General features: G+C 65.1%; 2 protein-coding genes across 7 annotated transcripts in view; both read left to right on the top strand.

Annotated features, from left to right (window-relative positions):
• RPS15 (ribosomal protein S15) overlaps positions 1-626 on the top strand; it is a 1,077-nt gene extending 451 nt beyond the window's left edge. Inside the window, exons 3-4 of the mRNA XM_032846941.1 lie at positions 147-381; positions 475-626. Of these exons, the coding sequence (XP_032702832.1) occupies positions 147-381; positions 475-588 (349 nt within the window). The 3' untranslated portion in view covers positions 589-626. The remainder of the gene's footprint in view (positions 1-146; positions 382-474) is intronic.
• A 3,911-nt stretch (positions 627-4,537) lies between these two features.
• Positions 4,538-25,709, top strand: APC2 (APC regulator of WNT signaling pathway 2). 6 transcript variants are annotated; one of them, XM_032846937.1, is made up of 15 exons: positions 4,538-4,642; positions 10,523-10,681; positions 10,844-10,934; positions 11,070-11,250; positions 12,584-12,692; positions 12,773-12,889; positions 13,361-13,438; positions 13,596-13,694; positions 14,269-14,644; positions 15,047-15,142; positions 17,718-17,857; positions 18,331-18,408; positions 18,592-18,708; positions 19,290-19,504; positions 20,464-25,709. In XM_032846937.1, the coding sequence occupies exons 1-15, from the start codon at positions 4,589-4,591 to the stop codon at positions 25,415-25,417; spliced, it is 6,864 nt and encodes a 2,287-aa protein (XP_032702828.1). In that variant the 5' UTR covers positions 4,538-4,588; the 3' UTR covers positions 25,418-25,709. The 6 variants fall into 6 exon arrangements, with proteins under 6 accessions (XP_032702828.1, XP_032702830.1, XP_032702829.1 ...); XM_032846939.1 differs by lacking the exon at positions 4,538-4,642 and adding an exon at positions 6,875-7,900; XM_032846938.1 differs by lacking the exon at positions 4,538-4,642 and adding an exon at positions 9,462-9,507.
• The last annotated feature ends 199 nt before the right edge of the window (positions 25,710-25,908 follow it).

Raw genomic sequence — 25,908 nt, forward strand, 5'->3', positions numbered from 1 at the left:
TTCTGAGCGGGGCTGGGGAAGGCGCGCGGCGGGGCCGGGGGCGGGGGAGGGTGTCTGAGCGGCGCGGGGGGGGTCTGAGCGGGGCTGGGGAAGGCGCGCGGCGGGGCCGGGGGTCCCTCCGCGCTCAGCCCGCGCCCGCCCCGCAGCGAGCAGCTGATGCAGCTGTACAGCGCGCGGCAGCGGCGCCGGCTGAACCGCGGCCTGCGGAGGAAGCAGCACTCGCTGCTCAAGCGGCTGCGCAAGGCCAAGAAGGAGGCGCCGCCGATGGAGAAGCCGGAGGTGGTGAAGACGCACCTGCGGGACATGATCATCCTGCCCGAGATGGTGGGCAGCATGGTGGGCGTCTACAACGGCAAGACCTTCAACCAGGTGGAAATCAAGGTGCGTGCGGGCCGGGCGCGCGGGGTGCGGGGGCGGGCGGGTGCCGTTCCTGCCGTCCGCGGCCGCTGACGCCTGCCCCGCCCGCCCCCGCAGCCCGAGATGATCGGCCACTACCTGGGCGAGTTCTCCATCACCTACAAGCCGGTGAAGCACGGCCGGCCGGGCATCGGGGCCACGCACTCGTCGCGCTTCATCCCTCTCAAGTAGCCGCCGCACAATAAAGGCGCGGACCCGCCTCGTCTGCAGTCGAGCGTCCTTCCTTCCTTCCCCCTGGCGTCCAGGACCCGCGGCCGCGCGTCCTCCGGTCCTCCGGCGCGTGCCTGTGGCGGCCCCGGCTTGCAGGCGCGCGCGGCTCAGATCGTGGGCGCCCGCAGCCAACTCGGGCTCGGCGCGGTCTCCGCCGGCCCGCGGACCCTCCAGCCTCAGACCGCACTCGACGGAGCTGCCCTGCCCTTGCGGGGCTGCTCCTCCCGCAGTCTCCGTCCTGGGGGTGGGCTCCACGGCCGGACGCTGCCATCGCGGGAGGCTTCGCACACCTCGGGCCTCTCCCGTCCCTGCGGTTGCACCCACCTGCCCCGGGTCCCTAGCGCGGCTGCCTGCGTCTCTCCCGGCCCCTGGGTCTCCCATGGCTCCCCGTGGCTAGGCTCCCCCGGCGCCCCCTTAGGGTCGGATGAAGGGTCTCAGCCCTGCTCCCTCACGTGTTTCTGCACCAGTTTGTCTCCTCCACGACAGGAGAGACACGCAGACCCCGTTGGCAGGTTCCCCAGGAGACTGGGTGTCCCTGGGCAGCGGTTCCTGTGACTCACGGACAGGGACGCTATGTGGGGAGAGGCGAGGGAGTCTCCTGGCTTTGGCCTGAGGAAGCGGCCTTGGGGACAGCAGAGATGGGTGCTTACCGGGCCTCCAGCAGTGGTAAGGGGTCAGTCTGCAGAGGGGAGGGTGGTGGGGCGCAGAGCTGGCATCCAGAGCGGGGGGGGGGGGGGGGGGCGGAGGCCATGGGATGAAGAGGAGCCTCCTGCCCCCGTGAGACTGTGTCCCCTCGGGCTGCCTTGTCTCGGGATGAGCAGCTGGTGCTGTTAACTCTCCCGTTGGGGCAGGCTGGGCTGTGAGGAGGCCGAAGTGTGCGTCCTTTGTAGAAGCCGGGAAAGCGGCCGGTGGGGGTGTGGCAGGATGGCCCAGGGCCCTCCAGTTCCCCAGAGGGAACCACAGTGCGGAAACCAGACGGCCTGGTCGTGGGCCTGCAGCCCGCCCAGCACTTTCCCTGGGGCCCGCGCGCTGACAGCCCGGGCAGAAATGGGGCCGCGTGTCGGCACAGGCAAGCTTGCGACCCTTGGGCTCAGCTTCCCTTTCTAAAGGTCCTGGAGGTGCCAGGTGGTAGTGGTTGGTTCCAGGCCTGGTGGGAAGGGAGGCCAGGGAAGGCCGTGCCGGCCGGTAGGAGAGGCCTGGAGCTCCCAGGGGAACCCCTCCGAATGGCAGAGGTGAGGGGCTGGGGGCCTTGGGGACAGCCCCCGATCTTGGTCCGATTGCGGAGAGGCTGGCTGGAAACCGGGAGTCCGTGCCATGGATTCCGGCCATGTGATCTGGAACGTGCCCTGAAGCACGGGGCGGCAGAGACATGGTCTGAGCTGCCGGCTGCAGGGAGAGGTCCCCGCCATCTGCACTCCCGCCACTGGGAACCGCAGAAGCCTTTGTGTGGCCTGACTCCCGGGCCACGCCAAGAGGAAGATGAGGGCTCATTGGGGATACTAGTTGCAGGGGTAGAATTTCGGGACTCGCCATTCTATGTGACACCCAGTGTTCCTTCTGTCATGTGCCCATCCCCCCCCCCAGCAACCCTGTTCCTAGAGCTAAGTGTTCCTGCTTCCCTGTTTTCATCTTACCTTATTTTTCCTTATTCTTGGAATTTTTTTTTTTAAACTTAGGGGTTTGGTTTTTTCTTTCAAGATTTTATTTGTTGGGGAGAGGCAGGGGAGGGGGAATAAGGCTCCCTGCTGAGCAGAGAGCCGCATGCGGGGCTCGACCCCAGGACCCTGAGACAGTGACCTGAGCTGAAGGCAGGGGCTTAACCTGCTGAGCTACCCAGGCGCCCCCCACCTTTTTGGAATTTTCATAATTAAATGAACTTGAGTAGAAGCCGTGTTCTTGGGAGAAGGCTGCTCAGGGCAGACGTGCACCTTCACTGGAAAATGAGTCTTGACTCTGAGCATGAAAACGTACAAATGGACAGTTCTTAGGCCATCGAGTCCGTGTTGCAGGAGAAAAGGCCTGTGCAGACTGAGGCCTGAGGCCTGGGCTTGAGAGGCGTGGGATGGCAGTGAGCACTAGCCCGGGGTGTGCCCACTCGGCTCGACGGCGTGGGCGGCCAGCCCGGAGACTGCGAGGCCTGCTGCCTGTGCTTTCACAACCCGGGACCTTGTTTCTCAGTCTCGTGTGTTCTATAAAAATAAGGAGGACCCTCCCCGTGACAGCAGCATTGGTGTCACCTGTGTCCTAGGCCTTTAACCCTCACTGGAAGCTTCCAGCATGGCCACTACAGGCCACCTGAGTGGGCTTAGGGTGAGAGGGGTCAGTGGTCACACGGTGGGGGTTAATCATCTGCAGTTTGAATTTGTCAGCTAATTAGGTATGACAGGGGACAGTGCGTGCTAGTGTTACAAGCAAAAGGAATTGTGTCCTACGGGAGACGGCCCGGCCTGTATGTGCTACTCCAGGCCAGGAAGTACCTCACTGAGCTCAGGCTCGAGTGGGACTCTGCAGCAGCAGGGCCTTCTCACTCCCCAGCCCCTCCATTGGCCTGCAGCCCCCTTCCTGCCTCTGGGCCCTTCTGAATCTGAGCCTCTGGTCCAGTTCCACCGGGCTGCACCCCCACATCCAGACCCAGCGCTCACTCCCTGCCCGCCATCTCCACCACCCCTCCGGAGGCAGCTCCCATCCCCAGGCTCCACCTGGTCTCCCCCGTCCGTCCGGTTGGCCAGCCGCGTCAGAGCCTGTTCTAGATCTGGCCCCTTCTCTGCCATTTCTCACCAACTCATCAACCTAAATAAGCAGGTGTTCACGCCCTCACTTCCGCGGCTCCAGGACAGCGCCAGCCTGCATCCCCCTCCTATCCCCGCTAGTTCTCACTTCCCAGCCTTTGCAGGGGCTGTGCCCTCTAGGCGAGTACCCTGCCACGGGTTCATGGCACCGGCTTGCGGAGGCCCACGTAGCGCCCTTCTCTTGCTGCTTGTTCCTTGCTTTTCCAGGACTTAGCACAGTTCCTAATGACAACCCCTCCGTGACTCCCCTCTACCTCCCACCTCGCAGCCCCGCACGGTGACCTCCGCCCTGTTCTTGCTGCCGACGGGGGCGGGAGAAGGCGAGCACACAGTCGTCCCCGCAGCCCTCCAGGGCTCCCCACGCGGGAAGGGCCCCAATCCTCCCGCGTCCACGGGACCCCGCACGACACCTACCCCCACACACTTCGTCCCCGTCTGCCTCCTCCCTTGGCGCTCGCTGCCCCTTGTGCCGGGATGCTCTTCGTGGGGTCTATTAAGTGCCCTTCCCGGGGCCTCCCACGCCCCCACCTCCGAGCTGTTTCCCGCGCTTACTGCCCTTCCCCCTCCTCCCAGGGTGCCCGTTTCCCACGAGCAGGGTCTTGACTGTTGGCTGCACACAGCAGGTGTTTGGTGGATGTTGGTTAAGTGACCGAATGTCTTTCCGTGTGGTGTGGGCCAGCAGGCCCCGTCGGTACGCAGCGCCCAGCTCGGAGTCCCGCAAACAGTAGGCGCGGGGCACACGTTTGCCGAATGACTAATGGACTGAGCGCGCAGCTGGAGCCCGGCCGCTGCGGGCCCCCTGTCCCAGCGGGCAGCCGCCGGCGGCCGCGGGGCAGCGCCGCCCTCCATCTTTCCGAAAGCGCCACTCTCCTCCGCACCCCTCGCGCTCCGGGTTCCCAGCCCGCTCTTCCTCCGACCTACCCCTCTCTAGGCTCCCACCTTCTGCTTCCGAGTCCTCAGTCCCGCGAGGCTCCCTCCCCCCACTCCTGCGAAGTCCCGCAGACCCGCTCGTGGGTCGCCCCCTTCCCCAGGAGTCCCTGCCCCGCCCCGCCGAGCGAGCCCTCCCCGCAGTCCCTCCGCGCAGGCGCAAGGAGTCTCGGCAGTGCCTACACCCCCCACAACCCGAGCCGCCGAGGGCGGGGCGCGGGCTGGTCCTGGACTGCCGCGGCTCCATGGGGCTCTGGGGGCTGCTGAGCCTGCTACACTCGGCCTTCTTCGGGGACCAGGTAGGGCGTAGGGGCGCTCTACGCGCACGACGCTTGACGGGTCTGGGGTCTCGCGTCGTCGCCGCGGAGACCGTTGCCAGGGAAACTGCCTCAGGCTGCTCGCCTGACTGGGAGCCCCTCCCCCCGCGTGCAGCGAACCCCCCCACCCCGGGTCTGCGCAAACGCGGCCTCACCGGGCCCAGCTCCCGGTCTCCGAGGGAGACCTCCCAGGACCCCTCCCCACTGCGCGGGCGCAGAGAGCACCTGGGGCGGCCGGACCGCGACGGGGGACCGCCGGGCCGAGGGTCCGTCCCATACAGGAGGGTAGAGGCCGGGCCACGCCCTGCACCTTTTCCAGCCTCGGTTTCCCCTCTGGGCTCCCGGCGGAGGGCCTACTCCGCCTTTCGCCGAGGCTAAGCTTCCTAAAGTGTATCCCACCGAGGCCCGAGCGCTTTGTGGGCCTCTAATCGTCCGGAACCCTGCGGCTCTAACATCCCCAACTAAAGAGGAAACTGAGGCTGGGGGCGCAGCGGGGAGCCCAAGGTCACGGCCTCCGCAGGGCTGGGGCTAGAGCGTGGGGCGGAGGCGTCGGGAGAGGACCCGGCCTGCAGGCCGACAGGGGAGCTGTCCCCGGTGCTGACGGGACGCTCGCTCACCCCCTCCCCGCCGGGGGAAACTGAGGCCCAGAGCCCTGTCAGGCGACCCACCCCGATCGGGTTTCAGGGGCGCGGCCTCACCACTCCCCCATCTCCGGTGCCCGTCCTTCCTCACCCGTCAGGGCCCTGCTCCATCACCGGGCTGGGGTCCCATCTGGTCACATGACAAACCTGGTGCCTTCCTGCTTCCTTCAGCCCTACCCCAGCTGAGTGGCGGGGTGGGGGGGGCACCCCTGGTCCTACCCCCTGCCCCTGGCACCGCGGAGGATCAGTGAAAAAGGGCGGGGCATCAAGTGGGAATTGGCGCTGAGGTCAGGATCAGAAGACTCAGACACTCTGAGTGACCGTGTTGCATGGGGGCCAGATGCTGGGATGGCAGTGGAGGGGGAGGGGCCGGTGTCCAGGTGAGGGTGGAGCTGAGCGAGCCCCATGGTTCCACGGCAGCGGTAGGGAGCGCAGAGGGTCCCAGGAGGGTCCCTGGGAAGGGTCCCCACACTAGGCCTGGGTGCTGTACATTGTGGGGAGGTCTCCAAGGCTGGGACTGGGGTCCTGGGGTGCTGTATTTCCCAAGGCTCTATGGTTCTCGAATTTCCAGTGATGCCTGCGTCTGTGGCTCAAGAATTGACAGGGTCAGGGATTCTCGAGGAGGAGGAGGAGCAGGGGTTTCAGAGCTACAGTGTTCCAGAGGCTTGGGCACAAGAGCACCTGGGGGGTCTCAGTCCCACGTGCCCTCAGCCCTCCAGGACCCAGGGCTGCTGAGGCTCATGAGTGAACTCCAGCAGGGCACTCCCTGGCTTAAGCCTCAGTGTCCTCATATGTATGAGGACATGGCTGGCCTTTAGGCCACTCTAAGATTTTTGGCTGAGAGGGGCCTAGGGGCCAGTGACCTCTGAGACTGGGTGGGGGAGGTAAGACCTAGTTCTGTGTGGGCAAGGATTGTCCAACCCACCTCCTAGTCAACAAAACAAGAAACCGGAGGTCAGAGAGAGAGAGGCCCAAGGTCATGGTGGGGAATCAAGGTAGAGCTAATGCTGGGGCCCTGAGCCCTGTCCTTTCCCCACCCCCTCTCTCCTGCTCTGTGGCCAGTTCAGCCCATGACCCCTCCAGGGGACTGCCCCTGCTCCAAACCCATCATAAGGACCTGACCCAGGCCCAAACCCACATCCCCCGAGAGGGCACTGATCCCAGCTCCGGAAACCGCACATGCTGTTCCTTTAGCCCAGAACGCTGTTCCCCTCCTTGCCTCCATGTCCAGCTCTTCATCCTGAAGAGGCCACGCACTGTGTCCCTTTCTCTGGGCAGCCTTCCCAGCTTCCAGAAAGAGCCCCCTTGCCCACTGCACCCTGTCCTCAAGCCCCACGGGCTGGGGACTGCTGTGTCTGGCTCTCGAGGGTCTGCTCAGGGCCCCTGGCGTTGCCAGCCCAGGACGGGCACGGGGGGGCCTCCTGCAGCAAACCCAACAGAAAACAGTGTGGCCCCCACGCCCTTGGCCCCCTGTTGTCCCGTCGTTCCCTGCACCAGCCCTAACCGAGGTTGCAGCCGCCTCCCCCATTTTACCCAGGGGGCATCAGGTTCTCGGGGCAAATGATTTGCCCAGGCATCCCAGCCAGGAAAGACAGAGGCAGCTCCCCTAAACCCCATCTCCTGGCCCAGAGCCCCCTTTGTCCTCGTGCATGCATGTGTTTGAGGCAGGAGGACTGGCCGCAGCTGCGAGATTCTGGCTCTGGGTTTTAAACCCTCAGTGGTTCTGGGGACCCAGGGAGGAACTGAGAAAGCCAGGACCCCAGGCCCCTCCCTCTTCGGCCTCCCCTTCTGTGAGGGTGAAATAGAAGTGTGACAAGAGACAGAGACACAGGGAGACAGAGATTGAAAGAGACCGAGCGACATACAGGAGGACAGGAGTCACGGCAGATGCCCACGGAGGAGCTCTGCCAGGGAGACAGAAATGCCAGGGTCGCAAGTGCTTCTCAGCACGCCCGCCCATCCCCCATGCTCAGTCCCTCATGCCAGCCACGGCCCTCCCTGCTGGCAGGGGCTGGGGGGTCCAGCCTGGGTCGTCGGCCCTGCCCCGCTCTCACCCATCTGCACAAGGCCTGGCTGGGTCCGTGGGGGAGGGGCTGACCTGGCTCCTGCCCACCCCCCCAATTCTGATGTAACATCCAGGACTGGATGTTTCACTCCCCAATTCTCCGGATCCGGCTGCAGGAGGTTCTTAAGGCCGCTTTACGCCGGAACGTGTGGGGGACACGGAGCCCTAGACCACGGGGCGCCCCCTTCCCTTGGAGGGGGTTCACCCCCCTTTGCACACGCAGTCCCTGAACCCGCCCGGAGGCGAGACGTCCCGCTGCCGCCGCTGGTCCCCGCCCTGGGGCCGCCATTGGCTGTTGCCATGGCACCAGGCCTTCTTCCCGCGCCGCGATTGGCCGCAGCGGCTGCATCCCGCATCCCGCATCCTCCCCCGCTCGCGGTGGTCTCGCCCAGCCCTAGGAGCGGCGGCGCCGCCTGGCCAGGCCGGGACCGGGCTTTGTCCGCCCCGGAACCCTCTGCTTGCGCCGCCAAGACCCCGGAGACCCGGAACCCACGCCCCGCGGCGCCCCCGCCAGCCCAGCCCGAGTGAGATAAAGTAAGCGGCGCGCTTCCCTGGGTGGAGGGCAGGGGGCGCGTCCTCCACCTCTGCTGGGGGTCTCCGTCCCCTTGTCTCTGCTTCAGCTCTGGGCACACTCTCCGGAGCCTCCGCTTCTCCAGGGTGGAGCCAGAAGGGAAACTGAGCCCCGGGAAGGTGGGCGCCCGCGCTGCTGCTGCTGTCCCCACGCACACACCCACTCACGGGGTTCACCGCTCGGACCTCCCACAGTCTGCAGGCAGGCCTGTGTGTGCTTGGGGATAGTGCCCCACCTCTCTGGACATCAGTTTCCCTCTCTGTGAAGTGGGGCATGGATTGAAGGGGGGAGAAGGGCCTCTTTGGGCCACATCTGTGCCACCACTCCCTGCTCAACCAGACCAGCCCCCTGCTACTGGTGCTTTCCCTTCTGCAATGGAGATCTCCCAGGGTTCCTGGGAGTTCCCTGGCGCAACCTGGAGCTGAGCGGCAAGCAGGAGGGCTTCTTGGAGGAAGTTGGCACCTTGAGGGATGGCAGGGTTCGGGAAAGGTGCTCCAGGTGGAAAACTGCACACGCAGAGGCCTGGTGGAAGAGCACGGCTGTGCGGCACCAGGGGATGTGAAGGAGTCAGGGCTTATCTCAAGGGCACTGGGGAGCCATGGGAAGTACTGGAGCAAGGGAAGGAGTCCAACCAGTGACTTCAGGGCTTCCTTCTGGCTGTGCATGAGGAGTGGACTGTGGGAGGCCAGCGAGGCTGCCCTGGTGGGAGGGCTGTGGGGAGTTGGGCGAGAGAGGGTCCAACTGGGCAAAGCTTGAGGGGCTGGTAGGAGTGTGGAGTTGGGGACTCAGGCTGGGAAAGCGGGGGGTCTGGTGGGGGCCCTGCTGCCAAGCTCAGGCTGACGAGGATGCTGGGGGAATGAAGGTGTCCCAGGCTCGGCCTGGAACATCCACGCAGACACCCATGAGGGAAACGGGAGCTGGGAGGCTACCCTGGGTGGGGCTCAGGGAGGGGGCCTAGGTTGGTCGAGGGAGTGGAGGGGTGTGCAGGCGGTGTCGCGCCTGGCCTAGTGCTTCCTTCTGGTGGGGCAGGGCCTGGGAGCCTCAGCCAGGACACAACTCCAGCCCAGGGAATTTGCTGCAACCCCAGGCCTAGGTCCCAGCTCTGCAACCCCCGACTGAGCCTCGGTTGGGACCACTATTGGGGTGGGAGGCGAAGGCTGTGGTCCCCAGGCGGCTGGCCTTCCCTGTCTGGCACACTGTCTCCCATTCCAACTCCCCCGGCTGCCCTGTGATCTCTGGTTTGCTCCATGACCAAAGCCATGCCTGACCCTCTCATCAGCCTGCAGGATGGGCCAGGCATACCGCGTTCCCATGGCTCAGATGGGCAAACCGAGGCCAGAGCGCACCACCTGGACTCCTGAGTCCTTCCAGGACCGGGTTCCAGTCATGCCTTGTCTGACCCCCTGGCCTCACTTTCTTCCTCTGAGCACAGCCTGTTGGTGGTCCCTGAGGCTCAGGACTGTGACCGGGAACTCAGAAGACAAGGTCAGGCGTACAGTAGGACTTCCCGCTGGGTTCGGGTGGCCTGACCTCATCTCTGCACCTTTACAACAGGCCCAGCATGCCCTTGGTGACCTCCGGGGTGGGTGGGGTGGGGAGGGTTCTGTGGGTAGGAGCAGAGGGACAAGGGCGGTTGAGCGAATGAATGTAGGTGGCCAGGTGGGGGCCGGGGGGTAAGCGCCTCCCTGTGGGCAAGGGGAAGGCGGGCTGGTCTGGGGAGGGGCTCCCAGGAAGGAGGTGGGGAAGAGGCCGGGCTGCCATTGGTGCGCCTCAGACAAAGGCGGAGGGAGGGGCGAGTGCTGATGGGAAGGGAACAAAGAGGGAAGGCCAGGGGTGGGGAGGAGGTGGGACAGCTCCGGGGAGAGCCTAGCCAAGAGAGGAGGGGCTGCCAGCCAGCTGGACAGAGGAAGGAGGCTGGGCCACAGTGAGAAAGGGCTGCCACACACAAAGAAGTGGATGGCAGTGGCAGAGCCCAGGAGATGGGGCATGGGGCCACCAGGGCCGCCGGGGGGCTGACCAGAGGGGAGTCAGGCTGGGCAGGCAGCTGCTGGGGCTCCAGCTGTTGGTGAAGGGGGCTGGGGGGCGGGGCATCCAGATTTTAGACCCCCAGGGTGACTGCGATGGGCTTGGGTCTGTGCAGTTGAGGGCGTCGCCACATTGGCCTGGCCATCGCTCTCCGTGCTGCTTTTTGTTGGCGGGCACGGCCTTGTTCTCGCCCCTCGGCTGGGCCAGCTGGTGGTCTCTTCCCCTCACCTCTGGGCGGCTGCTCTCTGTGGTGGAGGCCTGTGGCCATCAGCAGGTGTGTCTGGGAACCCAGGAGTGAGGACAGACAGGCACTGGTGTCTGCTGGTCAGCTGCTCGTTTGGGTTGTGTGTCTCGACGTCCATCCCATGGCTCTGCCCACATCTGTCGCTGTCTGTCGCTCTGCTGGCCATGCTGCATGGCTTCGGGGCCAGCCCTGCCGCAGTCCACACCAGGCACTCCCGTGGGGACTCACCCCCCGGACTGGATGGGAGGGCTGGGACTTCGGTCAGGGGCCACCCCTTCCTAGACCCTTGGGTGAACCTTCTGACCTGTGGCCCCAGGCGCTCCAGGAGCTGAAGATGGCGAGCTCCGTGGCACCCTACGAGCAGCTGGTGCGGCAGGTGGAGGCCTTGAAGGCCGAGAACAGTCATCTGAGGCAGGAGCTGCGAGACAATTCCAGCCACCTGTCCAAGCTAGAGACGGAGACGTCCGGCATGAAGGTGCGGGTGGGGCTGGGTGGAGGTCGGAGGCACAAACACCAGGGTGCTGGACCAAGAGGCTGGCAGGCCAGGCTGGGGCATTTTGTGGTGGGGGTGGCTCAGGGGAGCCCAGGGCAGCCGGCTTACGCTGCTGGTGCTCTCTCCCGCCCCCGCCGTACGTAGGAGGTCCTGAAGCACTTACAGGGCAAGCTGGAGCAAGAGGCGGGAGTGCTGGTGTCCTTGGGGCAGACGGATGTGCTGGAGCAGCTGAAAGGTGAGGGCGCTGCTGGGGAGGCCCCTCTGCACACTGGGGCAATCTCCAGCCTTCCTCCAGAGGGAGCTGGGAGGAGGAGGAGGAGGAGGGGCAGGAAGGGGCACTGACCTCTCCCTCTCTTCCGTGTCCATACAGCCCTGCAGATGGACATCACCAGCCTGTACAACCTCAAGTTCCAACCCCCAGCCCTAAGCCCCGAGCCCGCAGCGCGGACCCCTGAAGAAAGTCCCGTCCACGGCTCTGGACCCTCTAAGGACAGTTTTGGGGAGCTGAGCAGGGCTACTGTCCGGCTGCTGGAGGAGCTGGACCGGGAACGGTGAGACAGCACGTGGCGGGAAGCCCCACCCCCAGCCAGCTCCGCCCCAGCTATCCCTGACCCCTGATTGGCCCACCGGCAAGTGCCCCACCCACCTCCTGAGTGTGGCTCCTCTTCCCCCTTTCTTCCTCCCGAGGACCTCTGGAGGACAAAGAGGAGGGCTCCTGGGAGATATCCTCAGGGGTCCCCAGCATGCAGGCCTCCCCAAGGACAGGGCTGTGTCCATTGCCAGGGTCAGGACTGGAGCCAGAAGGGCTCAAGGCAGCCTTTGTGGAGAGAGGGGCTGTGGCCCAGGAAACCTGGGCCCATGGCCAGCAGAGGAAAGCAGCGTCTAGAGCGCCCAGCTCGGCTCAGCTGGGTTGTGTGGGGTCCGACGGGGCAGTTCAGGACAGGCTTGCTGTCATGTCCATGCCCTGCTCTGGGACCTCAAGCTAGTCTCCTAACTCCTCCCAGCCTCAGACTTTTGCCCTGTAATTATATGGAACATAGGCCAAATTATTTGAAGTCAATAAGTGTTTGAGGTGCCTGGGGGGCTCAGCGGGTTAAAGCCTCTGCCTTCGGATCAGGTCATGGTCTCAGGGTCCTGGGATCGAGCCCAGCATCCAGCTCTCTGTTCAGCAGGGAGCCTGCTTCCCTCTCTCTCTCTCTGCCTGCCTTTATGCCTACTTGTGATCTATGTCAAATAAATAAATAAATAAAATCTTCTAAAAAATAAAATAAAGTTAGTAAGCATTTTTAAAAAGATTATTTATTTATTTATTTATTTGACAGACAGAGAGCACAAGCAGGCAGAGAGGCAGAGAGAGAGGAGGAAGCAGGCTTCCCGCTGAGCAGAGAGCCCGATGATGATGATGATGATGATGATGATGATGATGCGGGGCTTAATCCCAGGTCGTGACCCGAGCCGAAGGCAGAGGCTTTAACCCACTGAGCCCCCCAGGCGCTCCAGGCAATAAGTTTTTATTTAAAGAAAAGAGCCTAAACACTGAGCTCTGTACAATGGGAACAGCAGGGCGTCCCCGCAGCGTTGTTCCGAGGGAGGCTATTGGGCCTGGATCAACCCGAGACTGACGTGGTCTTCGCAGGCTAGAGGGAGACTAGCTGGTGCGGGAGAAGCGTCAGGGGCACAGCAGCCCCATCGGAGCCTGTCTCCGGGGACCAGACCTTACCAAGGAGTCGCCTCTCTCCTTTGCGTGAACGCTCCGCCCCACCCAGCCCCGCGAGCACCGAGGCTGGTGCCCTGCAGGGAAGCGAGGCTTCCAGGGAGCAGGGCCCGCGCTGCGGCCTCGGCGGCCCCCAGTCCGCAGCTCGCGCCCACCGACTTCCCCCTCAGGTGCTTCCTGTTGAACGAGATCGAGAAGGAGGAGAAGGAGAAGCTCTGGTACTACTCGCAGCTGCAGGGCCTGTCCAAGCGCCTGGACGAGCTCCCGCACGTGGAGACGGTGAGCGGCCGCGGCGCGCCGGGGTGGGCGCGGGGCTCGGGCGGGGGCGCGCCCTCACCGCGGCTGCCCGCCCCTCCCAGCAGTTCTCGATGCAGATGGACCTGATCCGGCAGCAGCTGGAGTTCGAGGCGCAGCACATCCGCTCGCTGATGGAGGAGCGCTTCGGCACCTCGGACGAGATGGTGCAGCGCGCGCAGGTGAGGCGGGGCCGGCCGGGACCGCGCGGGAAGAGGACTGGTGCGGGGGGCGGGGCCGGAGCCCTCTGTGGGTGGGGCCGGAGGGGGCTGAGGGCAGAGCCGGGCCCGGGGGGGGCCGGAGTCCGAGAACAGCGTGGGCAGGGGGCGGGCGGTTGGCGGAACCGAGCGTGGCAGGCCCCGGGCCCCGGAGCGTGGACGGGACCGGTCAGGGAGTGGTGGGGTCCGTTCGGGTTGGGGTTGGGCCCGTGGGTGGGGCCGGGCTGTGGGCAGAGTCAGGCAACGGGGCGGGGCTCAGTGCGGGTGGGGCCAGGTAGAGGAGCCCGTGGGATCCGAGCCAGGGGCGGGGCCAGGGAGTGGGCGGAGTGGGACGTCCAAGTGCCGTTCGGGCCGCGGGTGGGGTCCTAGCCTGGAGTGGGCGGGGCCAGCGCCGGGGCGGAGTCAGCCCGGGCGAGCGCCTTTCTCTGCGCTCAGATCCGCGCTTCGCGCCTGGAGCAGATCGATCAGGAGCTGCTGTCCGCCCAGGACCGCGTGCCGCAGACCGAGCCCCAGGTACCGGGAGGGGTGGAGCCAGGGCCCTGCCCGGGGCGCAGGAACGGGCCCGCAGCCCCCACCCACATCGTCATGGGGCTGTGGCCGGCATCCGCAGTCTGGGCGCTTTGTGGGGTGCTCCCCAACCGAACCCCCAGGCCCGGCGTTCTCCGCACAGGCCCTGCTGGCGGTGAAGTCAGTGCCGGTAGAGGAGGACCCGGAGACTGAGGTCCCCACGCACCCTGACGATGGTGTCCCTCAGCCGGGCAACAGCAAGGTGAGGGGTATCCCGGTTCGTGGGGGGCCCGGCAACTGGCCTGAGCTGCGAGGGGTGAGGGCGGCCTGCTGGGTCGAGGCGCATGGTGAGGTGGGTCCCGCGTTGCTGTCAGACGTGGGGGACCCTCTCTCCTCTGTCTCCATAAAGTGTCCTCAGGTGTGGAAGGGCCACCTGGTTGGGGGAGTGCGGTGAGGCTGGCAGGGCCAGCATGTGCTCTGGGGTTGGGAAGGTGGGTGGGGAATAGCTGTCCTTGGGGGGTTCAACCTAGTCTCAGACGTAGGAGGTCACCCACAGGAGTACCCAGTGAGAGACCACAGGGTGGACTCTCAGCCCTCCAGAACTGGGGGTACTTGGTGCTGGCTGACGCCTCCCATCCCCTCCCCACGTGTGTGCGCTGGCCCCCAGGAGGATGCAGGGCAGGGGGAGGTCAGGGTGAGCCAGCGATTCTCTGGGGCTGGGGTCACAGGACTCTCACTGTGTTTGGGCGGCGCACTGGGGGGCCGCGCTAGCCCTGGCTGGGGCCCGGTGAGCTGGGCGGGGTTCCCTAACTTGACTTCATCCCCTGCCCTTCCAGGTGGAGGTGGTCTTCTGGTTGCTGTCCATGCTGGCGACACGGGACCAGGAGGACACAGCCCGCACCCTGCTGGCGATGTCCAGCTCGCCGGAGAGCTGCGTGGCGATGCGCCGCTCGGGGTGTCTGCCGCTGCTGCTGCAGATCCTGCATGGCGCCGAGGCGGGCGCCGGGAGCTCTGGGGCGCCGGGAGCCAAGGATGCACGCATGCGCGCCAACGCGGCGCTACACAACATAGTCTTCTCGCAGCCGGACCAGGGCCTGGCGCGCAAGGAGATGCGCGTCCTGCATGTGTTGGAGCAGATCCGGGCCTACTGCGAGACCTGCTGGGACTGGCTGCAGGGCAGGGACGGCGCCGACGGAGGCGGCAACGGCGGTGGTGAGCACGTGGGAGCTTCGGTGTGGTGGGGCGGTGAGCCGGAAGAGCCGTCCAGGCCTCCCGCGGACTCCGGCTAGAGCCCATAACCTTTGCAAGCAGGGTGCAGTCTGGGACCCCTAGTGTTTGCAGGTCTTTGCAAAGTTAATATACGGCAAAAACACTGACAAAAGGTCCTTAGCACCAGGCACTGCCTCATCGGCCTTTGCGATGCAGGGGTGTGGACAGCACCCTGTGACTTGCCTTTAGACAGGCGTGGTAAGGCCGCCCTGCTCTGGGAGGCCTCCCCATGCGCCCGTGAACAGCAGTTTGAAAAGCTCTGCAGGCCTGTGGGGTGGAGAAGGCAGGGAAGGGCAGGGACGCACCAGCAGCAGGATGGCTCTGACCCAGCCCCCTGGCCCGCAGCCCCCGTCCCCATTGAGCCTCAGATCTGCCAGGCCACCTGTGCCGTGATGAAGCTGTCCTTTGATGAGGAGTACCGCCGTGCCATGAACGAGCTGGGTGAGTGCCCCCTGGCTTCCTCCAGGACTCCACACTGTCTCCTGACTGGCCCCAGGGGGCTGCTGGGCCTCATTCTGGCCAGGGCCGGCTTGGTAGCCACCAGGATGCTGGGGCTCAGAGAACAGGGAAGCGTCTCTGCTCAGGGAGCGTGGCGGGTGGCGGTGGGGGTCGACCTTGTGAAATCCTAGGTTTGCGAGCATTACAAGTGTTATGTCTCTTTCCATATATAAGTCCTCGAAACCCGGGAAAAACAAATAGCAAAGCTCAAACATCACACCCGTGTGTGCTCAATTTCACTGTCCGGAGATGCCGCTTCTCGCCTCGCAGGGGGTCAGAACGCGCAAAGGGTAGACCCCGTGCGGGTTGGCTGCGTGGGAGGCATGTGCCCGGCCCTGGGGGAGGGCTCCCCCTGATATGCTGGATTTACAAAGGAAGACACAGGAAAACAAGGAAGCAGGCAACCCAGAGAAAACCCCAAATCTGGAAGCCTTGTGTGCCCAGTAGGTAGGCGGCGGCCGCAGGCAGGTGTCTTACGCTCCCTCTGCAGTGCCCTGCGGTAGGGGCAGAGGACGTGGTCCAGTCTGCTCCGTGCACAAGACACCGGCACGCGTGTGCCCCAGAACTTAGTCTAAACACAGGAGGCCAGAGGGCCCCGGCCGTGCTTCCCACCCACCGGCACAAGGCCCAAACAGAGAATTTCTGTTGGCACCGCGTCCTCTCTGACCTTGAACACTTGGACTAGGAACATGTAGACTGTCATATGGAACTGGTTCTGAGTGTGGCCCAGGAAGCCTGGGGGTTCCTAACGCCCTCCTACGAGGTCCCCAAGGTCACAGTTGTTTTGATAAGGACACAAAGATATGATTTGCCTTTCCCACCCTGTCTTCTCCCGGCGTTTCCCTCTGAGGACCGCTGGGCTGCACATTCCAAGGGCTAAGAGGCTTCATTTTCATTTTCAGCAGGCGCGTATGCACGGCTGTTGCCCACAGGCACAGAATCTCTTTGGGGTCACAAACCTCACAAACGTTCAGAGGATACAGGGGTCCTGAGGGCAAAACACTTGCATACCGCCGGTGTCTGCCAGGAGCCCCTAGCCGGCAGCCCCCCCGCAGCTGAGTCACAGCACTTGCTGCCTCTTCTTGTCCGTGTCCTTCCTGTGGGGTTCCACATTCAGGAGGGTGAAGGGACTTGGAAGCAGCCCCTGAAATAACTTATAATCACAAATTAAAGTTGTTAGAGGCGCCTGGCCGGCTCAGTCGGTAGATGTGGTGACAGTTGTTTGAGTGTTGTGAGTTCCAGTCCCACGTTAGGCCTGGAGCCTACTTAAAAAACCAACTTGTGGTAGAATACACGTAAGATCCACTATCATAACCGTCTCTGAGCGCACAGCTCCGCGGCAGGAAGCACTCACACCCCCGCCCTCCGTCTCCAGAACTTTCCATCTCTCCACATAGAGACCCTGTCCCCGTGAAGCACGGACTCCCCACCCCTGCCCCAGCCCCAGCTCCCACCCTCTCCTCTCTGTGTGGACGGGACTCCTCTGGGACCCTCCTGGGAGTGGGAGTGGGGTTCTGTGGGTCCTTCTGGATCCGGCTTATTTGATATAAATACCCTCGAGCAGAATGTCTTTGGGGTCTGCCCATGCGGTAGCAGGTGTCAGAGCGTCCCGCCTTTCTGTGGCTGAGGAATGCTGCGTTGTGGACAGACACACTGTGTCCACCCATCCGTCCACGTCCGCTGATGGACATTTTGGTTGTGTCCCCCTCTCAGCCACTGTGAACATGTCATAGGCTTGCATTGGAGGTTTTTATAACAGTGACTTACCACTTATTACATGGCCGGCAATATGCTTTTTTTTTTTTAATAAGATTTTATTTATTTGACAGACAGAGATCACAAGCAGGCAGAGAGGCAGGCAGAGAGAGGAGGAAGCAGGCTTCCTGCTGGGCAGAGAGCCCAATGCGGGCTCGATCCCAGGACCCCGAGATTATGACCTGAGCCGAAGGCAGAGGCTCAACCCACCGAGTCACCCAGACGCCCCACACTGGAGGTTTTTAGACGGGCACCACTCTCTTCCTGCCCCAGGGACGCTGGCATTTGCCCTCATCATCTCTGCCACGGGGAGACAGAGATGGGGCTTCTCATGCTTGCGCTGCTGCTTCTTTCCCTTGCTCCATACTGACCACATCCCCTGATTCATTTTCCCCATAGTGCCTCCTGAGCACGGGCCATCCATAGCCTGCCCTCCATGGCTCGTGGTCTAACGGTCTGGAGAGAATTCTCGTGGGGGATGTGGGGGGGCTTCCCTGAGAAAGTGACTGGAGCTGGGAGCAGAGCCAGTAACCTGGGCAAACAGCAGGGAAGAGCACTACAGGCAAAGGGAACAGCCGTGCAATGACCCAGAGGCTGGGGAGTAGCCCTGGGGGCTGGGGAGGGGGACCTGAGCAGGGCAGGTGTGGGGTGGGAGGGAGCAGAGGGCATCTGAGGCCGGGAAGAAGGCAGATGGGTGGTTTGGGGTGTCTGGCCATGGGTGGGCACCCCGCAGGTGCACCACGCCCTGCTCGCGCCCCTGCAGGTGGGCTGCAGGCCGTCGCGGACTTGCTGCAGGTTGACTACGAGATGCACAAGATGACGCGGGACCCGCTCAACCTTGCCCTTCGCCGCTATGCCGGCATGACCCTCACCAACCTCACTTTTGGGGATGTCGCCAACAAGGTGCGTGGGGCAGCCGGAGGCTGGGCAGGGTCAGCGCTCTCCAGATCGGAGCCCTCAACCTCACCACAGCTTCAAAACAGCCCTCAGAGATGGAGACAGTTGTCCCCACTTTGCAGGCGGGTAGACTGAGGCCCAGAGAGGGCTGGTGCGGCCGAGAAGGCTGGTGTCTGCATGTGATCAGCCAGGCCACCATCCTGCTGGCTGCTCTGGGGCCAGCTCTGCCAAGGATGGGGCCTCTGGACTAGGGGGCTGGGTGTCCGTGCTGGTCTGGGCTTCAGTTTCCTCATTGGATCAACAGGGTAAGTGCCGTCCCTCCCCTGCAGCACGCAGCAGTGAGGATGGGGGCTGGGCTCAAGCTCTAGCACACAGTAGGTGCTCAGTGAGCAGAGGAGGGAACCTGAAGGTGGGGGTGGGCCTACTTCATGCCCCCTGCCCTGCCTGGCATGGCGCGACTTCCCTCTTCACACCAACAGGCAATGCTGTGTGCCCGCAGGGGCTGCATGGAGGCCATCGTGGCCCAGCTGGCTTCTGAGAGCGAGGAGCTCCACCAGGTACCTGGGCAGTGTGGCCCCAGGAGCGCCCTGTGGGGTGTCCCACTGCCTGAGGCCTTTCTGCTGGCCAGGCTCCCTCTCCCCTGGGTATGGGACATCCCCTCCAGTCTCTGCTCAGCTGGCACAGGGGTGGAGGCTCGGGTGGCCTTAGGTCCACATTGCCCCTTCTCTGCCCCGGCCCAGGTGGTGTCCAGCATCCTGCGCAACCTGTCCTGGAGGGCTGACATAAACAGCAAGAAGGTGCTGAGGGAGGTTGGCAGCATGACTGCCCTGATGCAGTGTGTTCTTCGAGCCTCCAAGGTGGGCACCAGCTGGAGTGGGGGGCTGGGGACAGGGAGACCTCACCTCAGGCCTCAGGAAGAGGGACTGGCCAGGGCTGTTCAGTGCCAGCCACAGCGCAGGGAGACCTGCGAGAGGGGGTGAGTTCCCCATCTCTGGGGGAAATCAAGCCAAATAGTGCACTGGAGAGCAGCTGGTCCATAGCTGGGGCTTCCAACCCTGTATCTCAAGATCCTTTCACTGTTACTTTTATGGGAAAACGTATTTGGGTGTCTTTTTTTTTTTTTTTTTAAGATTTCATTTATTTACCTGACACAGAGAGAGAGAGAGATCCCAAGCAGGCAGAGAGGCAGGCAGAGAGAGAGAGAGGCAGAAGCAGGCTCCCTGCTGAGCAGAGAGCCTGATGCGGGGCTCGATTCCAGGACCCTGAGATCATGACCTGGGCTGAAGGCAGAGGCTTAACCCACTGAGCCACCCAGGTGCCCCTTGGGTGCCTTTCTTCCCAGCCTTGTGTCCACACCTTGACAGGAACAGCCGAGTGGGCGGGGCTGGCCTGGTCCCTGCTCCCACACTGACCCCCTCCTTACCCGATCTGTGTCCAGGAGTCCACCCTGAAGAGCGTGCTCAGTGCCCTGTGGAACCTGTCGGCACACAGCACGGAGAACAAGGCGGCCATCTGCCAGGTGGACGGTGCCCTGGGCTTCCTGGTGAGCACACTGACCCACAAGTGCCAGAGCAACTCCCTGGCCATCATCGAGAGCGGCGGCGGCATCCTGCGCAACGTGTCCAGCCTCATTGCCACCCGGGAGGACTACAGGTCAGCCCCTCCCAGCCCACGGCCACCAGGGGTGGAGGGCGCAGGACCCTGCACTGGGAGAAGGGGGTCGCCCCTGTGTAGTTTGGGCTTGGGGATGGCAGAGCCCACTTGGCTGGGAACCAAGGACAAGCCTTGTTCTGTGCTGAGAATGGATGGTCCCAACTGGTCCCTAGGGACTACAGTTTTTAGTGTAAATATATCTCAAATCTTGTGTGGGATATACTTATACTAAATATTAAACTAATTTATTAAAATAAAAATATGTATTACTTTCTAAATATTAACAAATACTTGTTCTTTACTGAAAATTTTATAAATACTATTAAGAAATATTCATCCCTTATCAAAATAAAGTATTCTTTATGAGACAATAATCACTAATGTTTTTGACATAGGAAAATATGTAATATTTATGTTTAGTGTAAGTATATCCCAAATATGGCATAGGCTATACTTGTGCTAAAGATTTTATTTTTTTTTTTAAGATTTTATTTATTCATTTGACAGATCACAAGTAGGCAGAGAGGCAGGCAGAGATGGGGGTGGGAAGCAGGCTCCCCGCTGAGCAGAGAGCCTGATGCGGGGCTGGATCCCAGGACCCTGGGATCATGACCTGAGCCAAAGGCAGAGGCTTAACCCACTGAGCCACCCAGGCGCCCCTAATATATACATGTTAGTAAACATTTAGTCCGTTTTCTGAAATTCAGTTACCTTACTCAGCCTTGGCTAAGACTGGCTCCCCCACTGCCGTCCCATCCGGGCAGGGCAGAGTGGAGTGGGGCGCAGGGGGCGAGGGGCGGGATCTGGGGGAGAAGGGGCGGGGCAAGGGGGGTTAGGCCCGGGGCGGGGCGGGGGGGGGGGCGAGCCCCGGGGGGGACCCCGGGCGGGGGGGGGGGCGCAGGGGGGCGGGGCCGCGCGGGCCTGACACTTCCTTCGCCCCGCCCCCGCCCCGCCCGCAGGCAGGTGCTGCGGGACCACAACTGCCTGCAGACGCTGCTCCAGCACCTGACGTCGCACAGCCTGACCATCGTGAGCAACGCCTGCGGCACGCTCTGGAACCTGTCCGCCCGCAGCCCGCGTGACCAAGAGCTCCTGTGGGACCTGGGGGCCGTGGGCATGCTGCGCAACCTGGTGCACTCCAAGCACAAGATGATCGCCATGGGCAGCGCCGCCGCCCTGCGTAACCTGCTGGCCCACCGCCCCGCCAAGTACCAGACCACCGCCACGGCTGTCTCCCCTGGCACATGCGCTCCCAGCCTGTATGTGCGGAAGCAGCGGGCGCTGGAGGCCGAGCTGGACACGCGGCATCTGGCGCAGGCGCTCGACCACCTGGAGAAGCAGGGCCTGCCGGAGGCGGAGGCCGACGCAGCCTCTAAGAAGCCCCTGCCGCCCCTGCGGCACCTGGACGGGCTGGCCCGGGACTACGCCTCCGACTCGGGCTGCTTCGACGACGACGAGGCGCCCTCCCTGGCCGCTGCAGCCGCCACCGCGGAGCCTGCCAGCCCCGCGGTGCTGTCGCTCTTCCTGGGGAGCCCCTTCCTGCAGGGGCAAGCGCTGGCCCGGGCCCCGCCAGCCCCCCGCGGTGTCCCAGAAGCAGACAAGGAGGCCGGCAGGGAGGTGGCTGTGGCGGCCAGAGCCAAGGCCAAGCTGGCGCTGGCGGTGGCACGAATCGACAGGCTGGTGGAGGACATCTCCGCCCTGCACACCTCGTCGGACGACAGCTTCAGCCTCAGCTCTGGGGACCCTGGGCAGGAAGCGCCACGTGAAGGCCGGGCCCAGTCCTGCTCTCCTTGCCGGCGGCCGGAGGGAAGGCGGCCAGAGGCTGGCAGTCGGGCCCACCCACTGCTGCGGCTCAAGGCTGCCCACGCCAGCCTCTCCAATGACAGCCTCAACAGCGGCAGCACCGGTGACGGGCGCTGTCCTCGTGAGCACACACGGTCCTGCCCACTGGCCGTGCTGGCCGAGCACCGCGAGGGGTCCCCGAGCAGCCAGGTGCGGCCCAGCCGGCTTGACCTCCACTTGCCGGGCAGCCAGGAGCCGGCGTCCCGGGACGGCTCTGCCCCTGACGCCTGTGTACGCACCATCAAGTTGTCGCCCACCTACCAGCACGTACCACTCTTCGAGGGCAACCCCAGGGCGGGCATGGGGTCCCTGGCCCCCGGAGCCCGGAAGCAGGCCTGGCTGCCCATGGATGGCCTGAGCAAGGTGCCGGAGAAGCTGGCGGCAGAGACCGTGCCACTGTGCCTGTCGCGCTGCAGCTCCCTGTCCTCGCTGTCCTCGGCTGGCCGCCCAGGCCCCAGTGAGGCCGGGGACCTGGACAGTGACTCATCCCTGGAAGGGCTGGAGGAGGCTGGACCCAGCAAGGCTGACCTGGACGGGGCCTGGCTCGGCCCCGGGGCTGCCTCCCTGCCCGTGGCCATCCCGGCTCCCCAGCGGGGCCGGGGCCTGGGGGTGGAGGACACCACCCCGTCCAGCTCCTCGGAGAACTGCGTGCAGGAGACGCCGCTGGTGCTGAGCCGCTGCAGTTCGGTGAGCTCCCTGAGCAGCTTCGAGAGCCCGTCCATTGCCAGCTCGGTCCCGAGTGACCCGTGCAGCGGGCTGGGCAGCGGCACGGTCAGCCCCAGCGAGCTGCCCGACAGCCCGGGGCAGACCATGCCACCCAGCCGCAGCAAGACGCCCCCGCTAGCCCCTGCGCCCCCCGGCGAGCGGGAGAGCACCCAGTTCAGCCTGCAGTGGGAGAGCTACGTGAAGCGCTTCCTGGACATCGCCGACCGCCGCGAGCGCTGCCGGCTTCCGTCCGAGCTGGACGCGGGCAGCGTGCGCTTCACCGTGGAGAAGCCGGACGAGAACTTCTCCTGCGCCTCCAGCCTCAGCGCGCTGGCCCTGCACGAGCACTACGTGCAAAAGGACGTGGAGCTGCGGCTGCTGCCCCCAGCCTGCCCTGAGCGCGGCGGCGGCGGCGGCGGCGGCGGCCCCAGCCTGCACTTTGCTGGGCACCGCCGGCGGGACGAGGCTGGTGGCTGTCTCGAGGGCCCGGCAGCTGCTGACCAGGAGCTGGAGCTGCTGCGCGAGTGCCTGGGGGCGGCAGTCCCCGCCCGGCTCCGCAAGGTGGCCTCGGCGCTGGTGCCTGGTCGCCGCGCATTGCCCGTGCCCGTCTACATGCTGGTGCCGGCCCCTGCCCGGGGGGAGGACTCCTGCGCTGACTCTGCTGACGGCACGCCTGTCACCTTCTCTAGTGCCACCTCGCTCAGCGACGAGACACTGCAGGGACCTCCCAGGGACCCACCTAGTGGGCACTCGGACAGGCAGAAGCCTGCGGGTCGCGAGGCGCCAGCCAGGCAGGCCACGGGGCACAGGCACAGGGCATGGGGTGCGGGCCGGAGCCCGGGGCAGGCCCGGGGCGTGGGCAGGAGCAGGGAGGGGCTGGAGCTTCCCCTCTGCCGGCCCTCGAGCGCCTACAAGGACCAGGATGTCTTCCGCCCCAGCCCGGGCCGCGGGGACGGGGCGCTGCAGTCCCTGTGCCTCACGACGCCCACCGAGGAAGCCGTGTACTGCTTCTACGACAACGACTCAGACGAGGAGCCCTCCGAGGCGGTGGTGCCCCCGCGGCGGGCATCTGCCATCCCCCGGGCGGTAAAGAGAGAGCGCCCGGCTGGCAGGAAGGAGGTGCAGGCTGCACCCAAGGCTACGCCCAAGGCCACGCAAGCTGCCCGTGCCCAGCCCAGCCTCATTGCCGATGAGATGCCGCCGTGCTACTCCCTGAGCTCCTCCGCCAGCTCCCTTAGTGAGCCCGACCCCCCTGAGCACCCAGCAGGCCGGCCCCAGGCTCTCGAGCCAGCTGTCAGCAAGGGGCCAGGTGCTGCAGGGGGTCGTCATGGCCCCCCAAGCCCACGGGTGGAGACAGGGCTGCTCCGGCGCGGTGTCAACTCCACGGTGCCCAGGCGCCGGTTCCAAGCGTCGGGCCCTCGGCGCCGCAAGCCCCAAGCCACCCAGCCAGACAAGCAGCCTGCAGAGGGGCCCCGGGAGCGCGGGGACGAGGCGGCCAGCTCTGACCATGCCTCAGACCTTGACAGCGTTGAGTGGCGCGCTATCCAGGAGGGCGCCAACTCCATTGTCACGTGGCTGCACCAGGCGGCGGCTGCGGCCACCCACGAGGCCTCATCTGGATCTGACTCCATCCTGTCCGGGTCGGGGCTGTCGGGGAGCTCCACCCTGCAACCCACATTGCACAGGAAGGGACGGCGGCTGCAGGCGGAGGGCCCGGTGGGCAGCACCGCGAGGCCGGAGAAACGGGACTCGGCCCTGGCCCAGCATAGCACCAGTGGCCCCGAGAAGCTGCGCGGGGCTCAGAAGACCACGTGCAGGGTGCCAGCCGTGCTCCGGGGAAGGACCGTGATCTATGTGCCCAGCCCGGCCCCCCGGGCCCAACCCAAAAGCCACCCTGGCACCCGCGTGGCACCGAGGAAGATGGGACCCCCGAGTCCTGCGCAGCCAGGAGCCCCCGCCAAGACCCCCAGCCCTGGGCAGCAGCGGTCTCGAAGCCTACACCGGCCGGGCAAGAGCTCGGAGCTGGCGGCGCTGAGCCGTCCGCAGAGGAGCGCCACACCGCCTGCCCGCCTGGCCAAGGCCCCCTCCTCGGGGTCCTCCCCCGCCTCTCCAGCCTCCCAGCCCCCTACAAGGAGGCCGCCCCCAGGCGCCCAGGCAGCAGGGCCTCTCCCCGGCCCCGGGGCAGCCCTGGTGCCCCAAACACCCACGCGGGCCCTGCTGTCTAAGCAGCACAAGACGCAGAAATCACCTGTGCGGATCCCCTTCATGCAGAGGCCAGCCAAGCGGGGGCCACCAGCCCTGGCCAGGGCAGCCCCGGAGCCGGGTCCCCGGGGTCGGGCGGCAGCGGAGGGAAGCCCTGGCACCCGAGGGGGCCGCCTGGGCCTCGTGCGTGTGGCCTCTGCCCGCTCCAGCGGCAGTGGGTCGTCCGACCGCTCCGGTTTCCAGCGGCAGCTGACCTTTATCAAGGAGTCCCCGGGCCTGCGCCGCCGCCGCTCGGGACTGTCCACCCCAGAGGCTGCGCCCCCCGCCTCCCAGGGCAGCTCACCCCACCGCAGTCGACCCGCGCTGCCTGCCGTCTTCCTCTGCTCCTCGCGCTGCGACGAGCTGCGGGCAGCCCCCAGGCAGGTTCCAGTCCCCCAGCGAGCCCCGGCGGCCAGACCCAGGCCCAGCGAGCGGCCCGCCCGGCGCCCAAGCTCCGAGAGCCCGTCCCGTCTGCCTGTCCGCACGCCCGCCGCCCCACCCGAGGCGGTCAAGCGGTACGCCTCCCTGCCGCACATCAGCGTGGCCCGCAGGCCCGACGGGGCTGCCCCCGGGCCCAGCGCCGACGCTGCCCGGCGCAGCAGCGATGGAGAGGCCCGGCCACTGCCGAGGGTGGCGGCACCAGGCACTACGTGGCGTCGCATCCGGGATGAGGATGTTCCACACATCCTGCGGAGCACGCTGCCTGCCACTGCCCTGCCACTGATGGGCGCCCCGTCTGAGGAGGGCCCCAGCGGCCCCCCACAGCGCAAGACCAGTGACGCCGTGGTCCAGACAGAGGACTTTGCCGCCACTAAGACCAACTCCAGCACGTCTCCGAGTCTGGAAAGCAGGGGGCCCCCGCAGGCCCCAGTCAGCGGCCCCAGCACACTCACCAGCAGTGATGTGGACGGGCTTGGCCCCACCAAAGCGCCCACCTCTGCTCCCTTTGTCCATGAGGGCCTGGGGGTGGCTGCAGGGGGCTTTCCTGCCAGCCGGCATGGCTCTCCCAGCCGCTCGGCCCGTGTCCCCCCCTTCAACTATGTGCCCAGCCCCATGGTGGCAGCCACCACTGACTTGGCCACAGAGAAAGCCCCCACTGCTGCCCCTACCAGCCTCCTGGAATAGTAGCCAGCGCCGGCCTTCTAGAACATCCTCTCCTGGCCAAGGGCTGGTCTGGCTGCCTGGAGGGTGATCCTAGGGTCCATCTACCCATCAGAGCCCTTGGAGCCCCACTGCAGCCTGGATTGGCCTCACATCTCACGCACAGATGCTTGCTTCGTGCTGCGGGGGCTCTGGAGGGAACGGGTTGCCGGCGCCATCTCTCGTCCCAGCCTGGTGCGAGCACAGCGAGGCGGTCTAGCCCCAGGCTGGCCTCCACATGGGGACCACCCTCCAAGCCCGGGCTGCCCTCAGCAGCAACGCTCCAGGATCCCCGCTCTGCTGGGCCAAGCCTCAGCAAGACCGTCCCGTGTCAGGAGCCGCAGGGAGGTGACAGAGTCCGCCCGAGGTGGGGGGCAGGGCTGGGGAGGGTGGCCCCATCAAGCAAGCGCCTGCCAGCTGGGGGCCTCGGCATCTGTCCCAGCCTCCACTGGGATGCAGCCTGTAATTTTGGGAGG

The sequence above is a fragment of the Lontra canadensis genome, unplaced genomic scaffold (assembly GCF_010015895.1).
Source record: "Lontra canadensis isolate GAN:19392208 unplaced genomic scaffold, GSC_riverotter_1.0 scaffold184, whole genome shotgun sequence".
Taxonomy (NCBI): Eukaryota; Metazoa; Chordata; class Mammalia; order Carnivora; family Mustelidae; genus Lontra; species Lontra canadensis.